General features: G+C 38.0%; 1 protein-coding gene across 2 annotated transcripts in view; it reads left to right on the plus strand.

The window, feature by feature from the left end:
* The window catches only part of WARS2 (tryptophanyl tRNA synthetase 2, mitochondrial), a 41,972-nt gene that overhangs the window by 7,616 nt on the left and 16,628 nt on the right, over positions 1 to 17,728 (plus strand). The window contains exon 2 of one of the 2 annotated variants that reach the window (XM_085324677.1): positions 13,071 to 13,328. In XM_085324677.1, coding sequence (XP_085180803.1) covers positions 13,071 to 13,328 — 258 coding nt within the window. The remainder of the gene's footprint in view (positions 1 to 13,070; positions 13,329 to 17,728) is intronic. The other variant, XM_085324679.1, reaches the window with a different exon arrangement.

Genomic DNA, 17,728 nt, shown 5'->3' on the forward strand with positions numbered 1-17,728 from the left:
ACTCTCCGTTCGAAGCTTATGGGCTTAAGCTGTGTGATAAGTAGGATTGTGACTACAGTATGTTGTGGCTTTCGTGAAATGTGCTTTGACCATCCTAGTCTCACAGGTAATGTTCTGTAAACTTCTACAGGCTTTAGATCTCAAATGTGATAATTTATTTTTCAAGCAGCATTTGTTGTGCTAGTAGCTGAAGATGCTGGAGGCATGTCCATTCTGCAAGAACTTCCTCTCACATAAGTAAAGAATTTGCACACTCTGCAGAAACTTTCACCAGCTGTAAACTCAGTAGTTACTTATAGGCTCGTTCAAAAGACGAGGGAAATACAGACATACCACTCTTCCTATCTCCAGCCTAACCGTGGATTAAGGTGTTTTTTTAAGGAAGAGAATACAGCTTTTGATACCTACTTACTTCTTGGGGTCTGACTGTGTCTAAATTGTAGCATCCAAAAGTGCCCCTGTGCTGYTGCGCACAGGCATATACCTCATCTMTGTCCCACTTCAGAGCACGGACCTCTCTGTGTCCCCCTCATCAGTTCCTAATCTCTTGCTTGTTCTTTCTGTGGAAACAATTTGCCAAGTTTGACTTTTGGACCAGCCTGCATGGATAAATCACTTTAAATGTGCTCTCTGAGTATCACCTAATTCACTTCAGAAAAAGGTTATAAAATACTGTGGAAGTCTCTTATATTGTCATTACTTCTAAAATATTTAAATTATTTGAATTCTTTTAAGCATAGACAAAGAGAAGTAGTTGTGGTATTTTCTTCATGATGTGCCCTCATAAACTGTTYGGGATTTTACTGAAACTTCCACTTCATGAGGCCTCTCAGCAGCCATCAGGTGGTTTTAAACTTGCCTTTTCACCTGAGATGAATTTGAGCCAGTGACCACAAGGTGAAAGTTCTTAAACAGCTGTGTTAATTTTGGCTCCATGTGAAATGAAGCCAAATTTTTCCCTCCTCCAGTTAATTGCCAAATAAAATAWTAAAGGGGAAGCAAACTGCTCTTTGAGTTTCTAGGACTGTGAAGGAACATAGTAATTCAAAATGATTTTTTTTAAAAAAAAAAATCCCTTTAAATGTAAGTTGATAGTCTATAGTTTATGGAATATAGTTTATATTCCATTTATAGTTTATGGAATATAGTTTATATTCCATAGGGCAAACTTGGTAGCATTCAGATGCCTTACTTGAACAAAATATATAAAACATAAAATAACTTTTCTTTCAGCTAGAGGTTCGAGAGGGTGCAACAGTGATCAGATGTTTTTAAGACATTTGGTTAGAACTGTGATCAAAGACATAGAACTCCTCTAGTTTCTCTGGGAGGGAAGTATTTAGTTTTAGGGGGACATTCTTTAGCTTTGTGTTTTTAAGACTGTGATGTTTCAATACTTAAAATGATTTCCTCTATTGACTTAAATGCAGGTCAACACTTTATATATTCAATAACCTATACTTATAATTCAGAAATGCAATACACTTGTACTTTTCTTTTTATATTTTGACAGTAAAAAGCCTAAGTGCTCATTTTTTCTCTTGTTTCTATCAATTCTATCCTAGGAAAGTAGTGTACATTTCTGAATACAGATATATATATATATGTATACACACCAGCTTACAGGTATTAAATATTAACCCATATTTCTCTCCTTTCAATAACACAGAACGGTTTCGAAGTCTATCAGTGTCCAGCTGTTACTTGTGAAAAGGGTTCGATTCTCGAATTTAATTTAAATATAGGTAGAGATGCTTGAAGCTTGAAATACTGTGATCTCTAGCCTATCTGATTTTTCTTCCACTGTCTTTGATTGTCTCACTTTGACATTAATTATGCCTAAATAAGGTCATAGGCTAAGAGAATGGAAAGAGAACCAGCTAGAGATGATCTAGTGCTTCTCCTGTTTCAAAGTAAAAATCAGCTACATCTTTCCTATACATTTTGTGCATATATTTCTTTCTAAAATAAAGATTTCCACTATTGCAGACATCACAACTTCTCTAAGCACTCTTCTGAAGTTTTCTTTTTCTTACTGTTGGAAAGTTGTGTTTTTTTTTTTTTTCCTTACATCTGGTCTGAATCTTCCTTGCTGCAACTTTAAGCTCATTGTTTCTTACCCTATTAACCATGGTCCCAAAAATCACATTAAATGTTTTGTCTTTCAGATTTCTGCATATTTAAGCCTGTAACCTTGCCCCTCCGCTGTCTTCCTAAACCTCAGTTCTTTCAGGCTTTCCTCTGTGGTGTTACTTCTGAGGTCTCTCGTTAAACTTGTTCTTCTGTGGTCTCTTTTTGTGAGTGCTTTGATACAAAGGACCCAACACTTGTCCTGGTGCTCCAGCTCGAGGCCATCCTCATCCTAAGTATACCAGGAGAGTTGATTTGTGTCTTCTGGATTTTAAACCTGTTTGTATATCCTGTGCAGTTACTGCTGTATTTTATTTATTTAGTGTTTTCGTGGCAGCATGACACTGACTTTTATTCTGCTTTCAAAATGTTATAAATGTCAGATCCTGTTCTGCAGTGCTTACCTAGACAGCTGTTCTCTATCCTCTATTTGTGTGATCGAGTATTTCTCTCTGTATAGATGCTTGTCCTCCTTGTTAAATAACATCCTTATTTTTCAGATCACTTCCTCATTCTGACAGGATCATTTTGAGCCATTATGATCCTTCCCACCTTTTATCTGTAGATTTAATGAATACTTTTTATTTCATCCTCTAAGTAACTAATGAAAATATTTTAATATCTAATAATACTGGACCCAGGATAAAACACTGCAAGACTGCATTTGATAACTCTTTCCATGCCCACAGYGAGGTATCAATAATTGCTGTTTTGTTTTGGTTTTCTGGATGTTTCTGTGCCCTAGCATACAATATTTTGTCTAGGTGCTATTTCTGTAGCTTGTGAGAAAGATGACATAATACCAGAATGTAATGAAACTCAGGACCAGTACTAAAGGTTGTATCCTACATTCTAGCATCTGATTTCTTCTAGGTTCTAGCWGTGATTTCTTCCAGGTTCTTACAAATTATGTGTTCCTGTATTTTTCCAGGAATTGAAGTTAAGCTGTATGTTTCAGAATGATGGAATAACTTTATTTACAWGAGGTCCCAGAGCAGACTATAAGATTCTCTATTCTCTTCCTGGTTTGTTGCTGCTGTGTAAGTGTGGTTTTTGTAGCCCTGTTGAACTAAAGCTGGACCAGGAGGAAGGCAGATYTGCTGGTTGCTTCAGAAAACTGTTTCCAGAAGACATCTGTGCCCTCAAATTTTAACTAAGTTCTTCAATTTTTTTTTTAATCAATCAGTTTGTTTCTTATCTGTGTTCTCCACAACACAATAAGGCTGCATTTCTTCTTGTCCCCTTGCACCATCTCCTCCCAGCAATATCTACTGTAYCTGTCATAGCTGCAGCTTCCAGCACCATGTGCATAGCCAAACGGATTTGGAGGAAGCATGTACTCAACAGATCTGAGCTTCATACTTTGCCCACCTGACAAGGCTGTGCAGTGTGTTTAACTCTGTAGCCTTCTGTCTCTGGGGCACTAACTTGATTTCTCTCCTGACACTGTACTTGTTCGACCTTCACAAGGGGTCTTGCGGTTCATGTGTCTGGATACATAGTTTGAAGAAGCWTTGTTGCCTTAGTATAAAAAAAGGGAAAATAAATGGTTGGCAAATAGTTAATACAGAGTTAGGGCTGACAGGCTGCTGTCTGTTTTGTATCATCAGAGACCAGACTGCRGATCTGCACACGTTATTGAAAACCAGGAGGTGCAGAGCTATTGCTTGTTGCAGTGTGCATTGGACTTGCTCTGCCTCTTCAGGGTATGCCTCAGCTTTGCTCCAGGTGCCCTAGCATGCTGTCCCTCCGGTTGATGAATGGTGATGGACACAGTACAAAAATGAAAACTGTCGAGCTGTGTCCTCACTGCAGAAATCGTGTCTTAGAGTAAGATTGGTGACACCAAGCCGACTGTGTGCAGAGCCTGYCTGTGGTTTCTTCACCTGCTGTGCACAAGCAATTCCAATTCTGTGAAATGTTATCACCACTTCTTGTTCCAAGATTACTTGAGCTAGCTCTTCTGTTTTGTATGTTGCTGGGCTTCTTAGACATCCCCAGACCAGCATTTGCTTAACTTGTGTAACTCTGCATGGGAGCAAAGGGTCTATGGATGCCCTGGATCCAGAGGTATGTTCAGTAGTGTGGTAGTGGGAACCGTGGCAACCTGCTGTAGATAAGGCTTGCATCTGTCGGTACAGCTGTTGCTAGCACACTGAATGGCACATGGAGCTCATAAAGCAAGCGAGAGAATACATTTGTGGGACTCAGCATACCACATAAAAGGACCTGTTTGCTTCGTCATCTTTAAGAAGGCAGCATGAAAGGGGGCAGCCTAACCCAAATGCAGTTACGGTCTATTTTTCTTTTTTGCCCTAGAAGGCAGAGTTAAATTTATAGGGTTGGGTTAATATATGCTGTTAACGTTCCTCCTTTAAATGTGTTTCTCATTTTAAATATAAATATTAAAATTTGACTTGCTTTTAAATATAAATGCATTTGACATTCAAGACGGATACCAAGCACTACCATTTAGATCTTAATTTAGTTCAGTTTCTTGGCAACAGCTTAATTGTTTCTTAGAAGCTATTTATCCAAAAACTTGCTCTGATCCAAGTATGTTTCTTTGTGATTTAATGTTAGCTCTTTAATCTAGTACAAATACTATTTCATCGTATTTAATTCCTAAAATTAGGGATTAATCTGATATATTGGATTACCAGATCACGATAAACACGTTTTAAAGGCTTCTGCATTGAATCTACAGAAAAATAATTATTTAAGAAAAAATGAAGCAAGCTGTAGCATGTAGGCTACTTCTAAGCTTCACTTTAAGTTACCTTTTTTTATATCTCTAATAACATTAAATTGTCCTGATTAGACCTTGAAATTTATCTTCTAGCTAGTAAAATCTGAGTCTTCTGGTCTTCCTTCTTTTTACTGCTTAATAGCTCTACTGGTTGAAGACCAGCATTATTTCTTAATGAAAGAAAATTTTTAAAAAATAATCATAGACAAATGCAAAAGATGCAGTAGTTGGGTACTTGGTCAGCGTCTTTTTCCCTCTCTGAAGTTGAGGTAACTACTTTTTTTTTTTTTTTTTTTTTTTTTTAATATTCCTATTGGGAGGATCTTTATGTTTGAAATTTCAAAATGTCCAATTCATCTGTTTTAGTCTTATCTGTGTTTGCTTAATGTAGTCTTTCTTCCCCCTGACTTTCACATTTTCTGTTCCTCTAGTAAATTTGAACTTACTTCAGCTTGAGACAACTTGGGCCAAATGAATGCATAAAGCTATACTAAGAGGAGCAAAGTCTGTGAATGATCCTCTGCTGTTTCCTGAGTCATTCCAGTCTCATCAATCAGTGCTAGCACTGCGGAGGCTGTGGTGTGTGTTATGTCGCCAGCACAGCAGCTTGTCCGTCCCTTTCCCCCACCCCCTGCGTGCCTACACAGTGGGGAAAATGAGAGAGGGAAGCCATCAATCTTCCCTGTCATACGTGTCAACAGCGATTCTCCTATCGACTTCCTGTTCCCTCTGTCTTGCTCCACCACCTGTGTTTAGAATTAGCTCCAATTCTGCATGTTTCGCTATGTTCTTCACCTGTTCTGCCCTGACTGAAAAGCTATTAAAATAAAGCAGAGGATCTAAATGTTATAGCATGTGAATAGTAACCACTAGAGTATGGGGCATTGATTTCTGTTGCAGCTGCCTGATGTAATGCTGTCATCATTTTCAATTGGGGGGGGTTGTTTTCTAAGTCTGAAATATCTTACTTGTGTCTCAGCTCAAAGATGAGCATGTGAGCAACTTTTATTTAATGTAAAGATGGAAATATTTGTWAGATACATTGTAGATAGAGCCATAAGCTTATCAGTTAGCTTGTTTGGATAGATTTATGAAGAAAGTCCAAAGAAATTGATTGATTATTCAGAAGCTTTGTCCTTGCCTTCAGTTACTCAAAGGATGTAATTTGCAGAGCACTCTTTGGGACAGGGTCTGCTATCTCTGTATCTCACAAGGAGAGATCTTGAAAATATAAATTGGACATTTTACTCTTGCCTGAGTAGCAGTAGGTTGAAAAGCTGAGATGTTCTGCCTCTAATTCTAGACCAGGGTCAATGTCGTAATCTTATGGTCTGTTCCGCTAAGTAATAGGTCTAAAACACTCTCACCAGCAGAACTTCTTACTTACATTTTTATGTTATTGTGCAAATGCTTTTCTAGCTGGAATTTAAAGSAGAAAACGTTCCTGAGAATTGTCTATTGGCAGTTTCTATCTCCCTTGTATCTACCTCTCTTGAATGGACGCTAGCCTTTTGCATTTTAAAAGCCCATGAAGAGATGGAGGTATCTGTGTAAGGTTTCTGTATGATCATTCTTGTTTACTTTCAGCTTTGTCCTCATCTGCTGTCATCGTAAGTATATGATGGTGATATTCATGATGACTTATGARGAAGAAAGACTCTGAAAACTCGATTCCTGTGAATGTTTTCACTTGATTTTAATTTGGATAACTCCTCTGAGAAGTGGAGGAACTGAACTACAACTCTGATTTTACTACATATATGAGAAGTGGTTTTCAACTGACCAGGCTAATTAAATGCATCTAATTTGACTCCAGTTCTCACAGAATTCATGAAGCTAAGCATGGTAGGTGTAATCAGGATATTAAAAATAGCCTRGTGACTTAAGATGTCTTGATTTGCATGTCTCTTTTTGATGTGGATTCTCAGCACTTTGAGACCTGAATTGTTTTTCTTCCTTTAAGTGGACAGAATTTAGGGCTTCCCAAATCACTAGTTGCCTCCCTAAATAGGTGTACTGTGTGGTCATGCTTGGTCTTRCAGTGTGTTCCGAGTTCAGGCTTGAAGTTAAATTGGTCAGAATAAGATCCACACAAAAATAATTTTTTCCTAGTAAAGAATCTGAAAGTCTAAATGAAATTTCAGTAACTTCTTATAGTTTTAAAGAAGACAGAGGTGATTTCTTATTACTAATAAACCAAGGGAGACTTAGCCTTTTAAACATTACAGATCTGGGCTCATGGAAGGAACATTTTCATTGTATTGCTGACCATGAAGTGACATGTTCTTGGGTATGGCATTGGTTTTTTTTCTGCTTTCTATTTGATCTTTAATTTGAAAAATAGGTCRAGGTGATATGCTTAGTTCTGCATTTCCATGCTTGTTTTGAAATGAGTCTTGAATTCTTACTTTCCAGATTCTCTAATATTACTTTAAAGTAAGACATGTTTTCCCAAGTAACTTTAGATATTTTAAATTTCTAAGTTTGTAAATATTTTTCATGGGTAATCTCTTAACATTTTTAAGATGTTTTATAGTTGCCGTTTATATATCAGTTATGTACATCTCAGAGGAATATATATTAAAATTATACAGATGCCTGAACTAAAGGATATTAACAAAATAAAATTAAGTCAACTGAAAGTCGTGGAATGAAATGGAGAAACTTCATTGTGAAACTCTTTTTGCAGATGCAAATGGTTTAGGGAGCATATGGCATTCTGCTTTGGAGGTTGCAAAAAGCTTTTAAACACAATTGGGAATGCARTATGTACAGTTATCAACGTCCGAAGAACTGCATAGCTACTTTGAGGGTTTATGCTGCCTCACTGCTGAAGAGCTTGGAAGTGTCTCTGTGTGCTCTTTAACAGTAAAGAGTCCCATGTCTGTTTTCTGAAATATGTTTTAACCTGTATAATCAATTGTCCTCCTTTTTCAGTTTTTTTTATAAATAAGGAAAGGTACTGATTCCAGATACTCARTGGCTGACTATACTTAATCTGCAAAAACAGTTTGACCCACCAAGGAGAAAAACTAAAACTTTGTCTGTATTAGCTTAATATGTAGCTGTATTTTTGGAGTATCTTATCTTYCAGATCATTCTGCTGTGGTAGATTGTCCTGAATATCAACTTTAGGCAATTTGCATGTTTCTTCTAAAGATTTAAGATTCAGTTGTTTTCAAGAGTGTKTCTAGGTCATTAATAGCATGGAAGCTGTGTAATGCATATATTTCCCCATGTACTTGGTTAGTATCAAGTCGATTTTCATAAATTCAACAACTTTTTTTTTCCTAAAATTCTTTCTAATAGACAAGCATGCTATGAACACCTTCTCAGCTTTATTTTTAAAGCTGTTTACAGTGATCTTCCAGAAACATGCACTTGGGATTTCCTTAGCTCTAGCAACTTTGCTGTGTTCTCTACTTCTGGCATATTTGCATCTTATGTGCAGGGGATGAGTGTGTGTTTGACTGCTGAATTGAGATCATGACAACCGTAGCTCTCCTCACTGCAAGTGTGGCCTATTGAAGAGGTGTTTCCAGGTACAAAGCTCTGTTTTGATCCAAGAGAGCMGTATTGGCTTTTCTGGAATACCCTTTTCCAGTGAAAATGGATAGGGCCATAYTGCAGGATTTTGGGGCCAGACTTTGGCCATCCTGCTCTGGGATAAGCACAGAATGCTTATTCCTGGTAATTCAAGAACATCTAGATGGTGGCAGTTTTTCAGTTATAAGGAGCAACAACTGTTCATCCCATAATGAAAACAGAGGTTAGATAATAGCATGCCTTCATTTAGAAATGCCACTGAGAAGGGCACTGTAGTGTTTGAAATCACCCTGTAGATGTTAGCATTTATTATTATTTTTTCTCTCGATGAGACTTCTATCAGATGCCTTGCTTTTACCAGGAAGGGTAGGTTAACATGCAGTATTACTGTTATAGGTGCACACACCATACAGAGTTAAACATAAGAACAGCAGGCTCCTACTGTGCTTACTACATATGTCTGAATGAGTGAGTGCCTGTGGGCTGAAGCTGCATGTCTTGTGGCTTTCACTCTGCTCCACTGGGAAGTCTTCGCTCTTTTTGTTTTCATCCTTTTCCAAACGCCGCACTTTAGAGCGCCCAGCTCCAATCCCCTGACCTCTCTTAACAGCCCCACTGAAATGCATTCCAGCCCCATGATTTCATGGTACCATGCRCAACTCCCCTGCCATGCTGCTATGCTGCCCGCTGACTCTCACAGAGTGAACAAACAGGGAACGTAAACCCTTTCCAAAGGAGCAATGTTCTCTGTATATTTTTAGTATTAGAAATTCAAGATTCATTTAAGGGGCACTTTTTTTTAATACACAGTGGAATATTTCATACCACCTTATTTGCTGTAACATCTCGTACTTCTTGTTGTTAAATAGAATCAAAGGAGTTGAAGATGAAAGACGTCTAGTCAGCTGTTCCTCAGCTGGGAGCCAGTGTGGGTTTGTTCTTTGTRATGTATTTGCTAGTGATTTATCCAGATCCAGCTTAGCTTAGTTTTCCTTATTGGATTTACTTGTTTCTGCAAATTACATGCTTCAGGTAATGCCTGAACTTAGTAGAATAATGCTACGGGTTCTCTCGTTTAACCTGATATTTATTGCCCATGTACTGAACAAACCTTTGTAAGTAGTAGTTCACTGTTTGAACATGCAAAAGCCATTAAAGATGCTGTTCTTGCTTTCACAGATATATTCTCCTTTTCTAGTTAGGGAACTTTATTCTGTCTTTATATAAGATTGTGTCCATGTTATGTTATGCTTGTGTGTTTTCCTTCCGGCGCATACTGTGTCACCAAATGCTGACTTATACYGTATAACAATAAATCTACCTTTAATTAGTTCATGCTTGTCCTTCAGATATTTGGAGTTGGAGTAGAATTTGAATGTGCAATATATATTGAGACATTGTTTTATATTCTTTGGTGAAAAGCATTCTCAGACTGCCTAAAAAATGTTTCTGTTGCATTTGTATGTTCTATTTGAGTATATTGTACTCAAATTAGGGGAGATAATTTTGCTAATACATCTGTTATGTTCATGGCGATCTCCAAACTGAGCAGGGATCTGGGAAAAAGAATCTGGGGAAAAAGGAAGAAGCAGAGAACATGTCATGGGAGGCACATGAAATCGTAGCTGAGGTTGCAAGAGAAAGGAATTTGTGTAACTTGAGGACTGAAAAGGTCTGTAGATAGAACTGTTTCGCACAGGCTCAGCGTGCCAGCTAGCCTTGAGCCACCGTACTGGCACGTGAGCTGACGTGCTGACTGCAGAGGTTCCAGGGAAAAGAAGCRGTAACATTATGTCTCTGTAATTTCACTTTATGTGAAATATATTTTAAGTGATGCTGTCTTTGTCTAGACCACAGGTGAATGATCTGAAAGTTTCCACACCATCATTTATTTTGGTCATCTTAACATAATTTGTTTTGTTCATGTCCATGGTGGATTTTTAGAACACTTTAATGTATATTAACTGTTCTAACAGTGTAGCCAGGAAACGCATTCTGTATAAAGTCACTGCAGTCAAGGCAGTAATAGCCCACTTACTATATGACATTCTGTGTGCCTYTTTAGTGTCTTGGTGTGCTATGTGAGAGCACTTCTGGAAAGCAGGGGATGGGCAGGAACAGGTAGAGTACCAAAAGAATACAAGGACACTAGAGGGATGCAAGTATSTGGAGGGAAAAGAAGTTCAAGAGTAGGACATCAGAAGCTACTGACCACATCATTAAATAGAGCTATAAATGGGTGCTGGAAGGCAGGTGGCACTATGGGAGGAAGCAGAGGAAGGATCATCAAGAGTTTGAACTGAGTGAGGGGAGGCAAGGAGATGARAAAAGAAAATGTGCTCTGGCAGAATAGTTTTGCAGTCCCTGCAGGTATGGAGCACAGTCTCAGTGGTCATCTTCTCATAACCTCTTTCCTTTCTTCTACTCTTCTTCCTGCTCTTGTGCTCAAAGAGCAGGATCATGGAATCAAAAGAGAAATGTACCTGTTGCATTGCCTAGCAGCCGCTATGTGTCCTTAGTAATATAAACGTGACCTTGAAGCCTGATAAATCCTGAGTTTCACACATTTCTACCAAAAATCATTTTATWTATGCATGTTGGGATTCTTTATGCCTCCTTCTCCATGTTAACAAGATGTTGGCTTTACTCCTTAGGCCAGATAGYAGCTTAGTGGGAGGGCAGAGGTTCTGCAGGGGGTTGTACATGCTCTGCTACGGTCTCCTCAAAAGAGAAGGGGTTAAATGGCAAACAATGARCTGAGCAGCACAGTTCCATTTTTGAGTAACAGAGAGCATGGCTAGGCAAGGACTGGAAGACAGGAGTTGGAAGTTAGAATTGCTGTTGGAGTAAATACTCTGCTTTTCGCTGCAGTGTGCGACTGCCTTGCAGCTACTGTGCTGGAGGCTCTCCAGGAGTATTTAGAAGCTGACTTGAGAATATACCTAGAAGTGAAGCAGATAYTTGAGATACATAATATGTGGAGGAGTTGCCACCTGGATATAAAAGTGGGGGCACTTACTTGAGCAGGACAAATTAGTATGGCTGCTAGCCCAACTTGGCGCTTACTTGTCAGCACAAACATTTACGCGTTGGATAAGCAAATTGGCTTGATCTGAATAACAGACTTATTTTGAAAATGAAGAGAATTTTTCAGCAAATTTTGAAGGAAAGGAGTTAGACTTTTCTGAATTACAGATCATTTTAAACAAAAGCAAAACCCAGAGAACAAACCTATTTCTATTTCAGTTGGAAATATTGTCTCATTAATTTTTCTTGAGTCTGTCTAGGTCAGAAAGAATTAAAGGAACAAAGTCAATTTGAAGTTTTGGGTTTTTTAATAGTTAAAAATAATGGTACTTGGCCTTGATTGTTAATGCCATTTTTTTTGTGTAGTTTCGTAGTTGTATGGTTTCCCCTCTTCCCCCATTGATTTATAAGAGATCCACAGAATCGGAAGTGGACTGTATCAGTAGATAAAACCTTTATCTCCACTTTGTTCTAGATGTTGCTTATAAAATAAGCAGGAGAAAAAATTGTGTAGCCAGAAGTATAAGGAAGGTGATGGTTTCACATCAGAATCTGGCGGCTTGTATTGTGCAGCTTTGTCATTGGGACTCCCTGTTGAGGCTGCTGGAACCCTGCTTTTAAGTCCAGCACTCCTGCATGTTCTTAAAACTTGGCATGTAACAAGCATTTTCACATAAAACATTGCCAAATTACGTTCTGGGTATGATGGAATTCTTTGGAAAGGTCTGGGAGGTAATAGATCAAACCCTGACAGCTTGGGGCTCTGAGAGACTGGTCAGATGGAGGTCTGGGATGCAGGAAAACAAACTTTCCGTGATGGTAACTGTCACTTAGCCAAGCTATACATGTTTTAAGTTTTTTCATCTTTGCTCACAACCTCAGTTTCTTAATTTTTTTTTTTTGGCTTCTTCTCTGTGAACCCTCCCCAGATGTTGACGTTTTACTGATGTGTCYACGGTTATTCCAGGTGTGATCTTCAGCCATGTAGTTAGTGATGGGTGACAATATTTCTTTATAGATCCTTTTTTAGAAACTCTGTACTACTAMCAGTGTGTACAGTAGTTTCAGGACTTAGATAGTCTCTTACATTATTCTTTGACCTTTGGGCCAAGGATTAGGTTTCTTTCTGGAGCCAGCTCTAACAGTTCTTTTCAGCTAGAATAAGACTGAGATTTGTAGGAGTTCAAATGGCAATCTACTTGAATATTGCATATATCTATAACAAACTTTTGAATTTCTTTATACTGTGACCTTAAGCTTCTGTAGCAGAGTGGATAATGTGCTAAAGAGAAACATACAGCTTTGGAGCAAAAAAGGAAGAAAGACTTTACTACTTGGTTTCTGAGACTGTTTTCACTAGCTTCATTTACAGCTATGTTTGTTTGCATATGTGGTTTGATAGCTTAAAACTACTCTAGTTATCAGTCTCTCTGGGATAAGATAAAGTATTTTGTTTGAATTTYTGCAACTGTTTGTAGGCAATCTTGAGGTAGGATTTTTTTCTTTATTATATTAATACATGACAAGAGGAAAGATGAGAAACACAAGCAAAGTTTTATTTATGACTTAAAATGTAGAAAAACTTGCACGTGTTAATTTTACTAATGCTTTGTAACAGAGTGTTGTCACGGATCGGATTTTCTCTGGTATTCAGCCAACTGGGACACCTCATCTGGGCAACTACCTTGGAGCCATCCAGAATTGGGTGAGACTGCAGGAAGAATCCAACTTGGTGTTATATAGCATAATGGACATGCACTCTCTCACCATGCCCAAGGAACCAGCTGTCCTGCGCCAGAACATACTAGACACCACTGCTGCCATCCTTGCCTGTGGTATTGATCCAAAGAAGTGTTTCCTGTTCCGACAGTCGCTGGTTAGTATTTCTGTTATGCCAGATTTATTTCTTCCTAGGTGATTTTCCAGACACATTMATTAATGAGCATAATGTATGTGAAGTCTGTTATCTCTGGCCAACTTCTCTAATTTCCCACAGAGACAGATGTGTCGTAGCTTCTGCTGTAAAGATAGTGTGCAGAGTCTGAATTTTATCAGAGAGGCACAAAACAAGTACCTTCCTCTTTTGAACATGGCTCTTCATAGGCAGAGTTTCYTAGGGATGTCAAACTGAGAATGACAACCCCACCTTTAATGGATGTTGAAATGATGAAGACAGRTACACATCCTCCTTCCCTTTTCACTATATTAGAAATCAATCTAAATAGATTAGCACAGAATTCTGAAGGAGATGTGTTTAATTTAATTTAACCTTGTTTAAATCTATTTGTTTAAATCAGTTATTAGCATTGTTTTAACTTGGCTGAACTCTGACTTAATTTCGTTCACAGTGAGGCTGACATTAACTAGAACAATCTCAAGTCGAGAGATGCAGTACAAACCAGTCTAGAGTTTTGTTTTCTCTTACTTTCAAGCAACTGAACAATTTCTTTAGTTACAGCACAGGATCAAGGACTATATATGCACATAAGGACTCCTCAATCTAGAAGAGAGACGATCTGCAGGTAAGGATTAGAGAAGAATAAAGTAAAGGTTTATGAAACTGCAAGTGGTATAGAGAAAATAGAAAAYAACTATTCTGTATGTTGAAGTATGTGAACTAACAGGTATCAAACTAAACACATGGCAGATTTAGCACAAACAATGTTTTATTTCATGAAGTTCACAGGCTATGGAACTACTTGGCACAAGATATAATGCATGCTAATATGTATATAGAGTCAGAAAAGGACTGRACAAATTAATGAAAGAAAAATCTGTTGGGGACTGTTACACACTTGAGGTAACACGTCTGGATCAGAAAGTGTTTCAACCACAATTAGCCCATGCTGAGAGAGTAGGTRTGCTTTTCTGTACTTTTGTTCTTTTCTAGGTGTACACTATTGATTGCTGTAAGAGATGGATATTTGGTTTAATCCAGTGTTTCTATTATTAAGTACTTTTGAGTCTAAAAGTTAAATTACTACCATTCCAGGTCTTGTTCAAGCCAACATGCAGACTCTTCTTGATGCCAGCAGATAATCACTGAGGAACTTACATTGTAGTTAGCTACAGAGATACAGTTATCTTTTGCAACATGATGATAATGCAGGGATTGAGTCTTTTGAGTCCCCCAAGAGAGAGTAGCAGACTTGGAAAATGGAGGGAGGGCAGGACTGTGATGCTTCCATAGAATCAGTACAGTCAACAGGCAATGATAATTTTAGCTAGATAGACTTGAAGAATGTTCAAGATTATCAAGCAGAAGTTGCCACCAAAGATGAACTAGGGAATGGACTGCCTCTTTTCTGGGTGCCCTTTTCTGTCCAGATCTAATGTTTTTCATTTTCTTTTTTTTATTTATTTAATCTAAAGCATTAAATATTTGTTTTCTGCAGGCATTGATGGTTGTCATGAACAATATGCATATTAGTACTTGTCACGCACATGTACAACTTTGTAAACTCATTGTCATATTACAAGCAGTTGTTTGCGTAATGSAGATTGTTTCAGCAATGGTTCAAGCTGAAGTGGTTTGTTCACTTCCTGGAAAAAAAGTCTTAGACTGTGCTGCTCAGGTGTTCCTACAGATACACTCTGGTCTGTCTCAGCTGCATTGGCAGGCCAGAGGCTTAAGTTTCTTTGGAGGCAATTCAAAGAAATCTCTCTGTAGCTCTTGATGTGAGAAAAGGAGACAAGAACCTGGCTATTGTGATTATTGCTTTAATATGATAATGAAATGGTAAGCTATGGAATGACATAATAGGGAGCTCAATGTTTCTAGGAATAAAGATGCAAGATGGATTGCAGCTATTGCTTCTTGAGGAAGTTTATTACTTGCTTTTTAGATTGGTAACTGATTTGTTTTTTAAAAAGAAGCTGGGCTCTCCTTGTCAGTCACTGCAGCAGTCAGTTTTTAGTCATCAAAACCAGCTATAAATAATGACTGAAAGCACCCTGGTTCTGCAGCAGTAATAGCAGAATGAAATTGTTGCCTGATCTCTAGTGACTTTGGCTGCAGCACCACAGAAGTATACCAGCATTGGTAAATTCCCATTAAGGGAAGTGCTTATGTAGTCACCATTGAAAGTGCCCTTATGGTGTTCCTCCCTCAGATCAACCAGGGCACGAATGGTCTAGAATGACTGAAGAGGTTTTTTGTTTTGTTTCTGGTTTACTCTTTTTGTTTTTTCTGTTGCTGCTTGTGATGCTTCTCCAGAATATGCTTGCCATATGTGAAAAAACATTGATTACTGTGTTTCTCAAGACATGTACRTTTCGTAAGGGTTTCTCTGTCAGTAGGCTTTTATTTACAGCAGGATTTATGCAGATCAAATCTCTAATCCAGAGATGTCTGAAGTATCTACCTCCAAAGTTTTCYCACAGTTTATCATCCTTTCCATTACAAGCAGAAGACAAAAGGCTGAACAATGTTAGACACAGATGGGCTTCTGGGAGARGAGTATGTGGTGAGAACAGATACCTCTGGGGTTTACAGTAGATCCAAAAAGAGCTGCAGTGTTAAAGATGAAGGTGCGTTTGAGCCTCAGAATTGATTACAGTGATGTCCTTGCCTTGGTGGGGGGGAGTAAGATTTTTATCATGTTTTTTTCTTTGAGGGTATATGGCCTCTGTTCTTGTRTATCTTGTGTATAACCAAACCATTTGTAAGGGGAAAGGGCTAGTTTAATGAAAACTTAATTTGTGTACTTTGGAGTCTAGCTTTTGTAAGTGATAGTTTTTCATACTGTACATAAGCGGAAACTAAATGGCTGTCTGAATATTTGGCCTCAATAAATAACTGTTCGTCATATATCTGCCACTTGTATATTATGAGAATAATATATAATATACCATATGCAAATCTGATCTCTGGTTTGGGAAAGTGGTGGCTAGAAAGAATAACTTTAACCTGAAAGTATTTGGAAGCAAGAATGATGGTGAACATGTAAGGTAGTGTTTGGAACTGTACTGTTGCTGGMGGGTAAAAAACAAGTACATCTATGTAAAGCGTGTAGTAAAATAGAACTGTAGAGTCTGTTGGACACTAGAATGAGCTTCCGTTGAGAAAAACTGTCATTACAACTTGGTTAATGATTTCCTTCTTAGTAGAAAAACAAGTCATAGAAGAGTGATAACTTCTGTAAAAATAAAAATGCATTTTTCAAAATTGTACATTTTGTTTTGGAGCACAGATGCAAGTGAGTTGTTAGAAAACCTCTCTAAATTGTAGCTGGTAAGCATTGTTTTCAGTACATCTCACTACGAGTGTGGTACCCTTTTTGCTCTTAAAGAAAATAATGTCAAGATACACTTTGAAAGGCTGTCTTTGCCTGCCAGGCATCAAGAAGAAGTAACAGAATACTGACACATACGACATTCTGAGAATACTAGAAGGAAGAGTAAATACATACCTTAAATTGTGCCATAACTGATAAAAGTAATGACAGCCAGCTTTCATGAAACGCAGAACTTCAGGAGAAAAAACAAAACAAAACAAAAAAAMCAAGCAGCCTGCACACCTGCTAAGCTTGCGTGGTGTGACCTATTCACACTGATTCCTGGTGCATACAGTACACATTTTTCTTTGGAGCCACAACCATCTTGCATCTCATCCATTTTATAACCAGAACAATTTTAGGAACTGCTCTTACTTTTATRTGATCACAGGCTATTCTTCCTCTTTACCTACTTCCTGTTAGACACGTGATGATTCTACCTCCTAGGTAGAATGATTTATTTCTTGAGTATGTCCTCTGCAGTATTCTTCCAGTGTGCAAGTAAATTAGACCAGTAACTATGGGAGGTGGGAGTTTGTCAGTTTGTCTTAGCCTTAACTCTGATAGCCAAATTGGGACAATTTAAATGTGTTCACTGCTGTTATTTTTCAGAAATATTCAGCTGCTGTGTTTTGTGGGAAGAGCTTTGAGTGGATTCAAGCTGCTGCTTGACCTTTCAGAGGTCTGTGGAGGTAATTTAAACAGCTGTGCACTAGAAAAAATCACAACAGAAGGAAACATGTCCTAGATTTCCAGAAGAGGGAAACATTTTTTTTTCCGGACCTTTGACTCTCCTAGAAGTACCAGTTAGTGCTTTCAAAATGCCAGAAAGAAATTCAAGAGGCCTTTTATGAAAAAGCACTGCCCATCGTTTATTTTTCTAGAATATGTGGTTAAGACTTATCAAGCTTAAGGCTTGAAGCAGTATGTTCCAAGATACTTGGTAATGCTTGGTAATTACTTTAGATAGAATAATGAAGCCATAGACAAGAGAAGTTAG

This window comes from Rhea americana, unplaced genomic scaffold (genome assembly GCF_003343005.1).
Source record: "Rhea americana isolate MKP2758 unplaced genomic scaffold, rheAme1 scaffold_92, whole genome shotgun sequence".
NCBI classification, from domain to species: Eukaryota; Metazoa; Chordata; class Aves; order Rheiformes; family Rheidae; genus Rhea; species Rhea americana.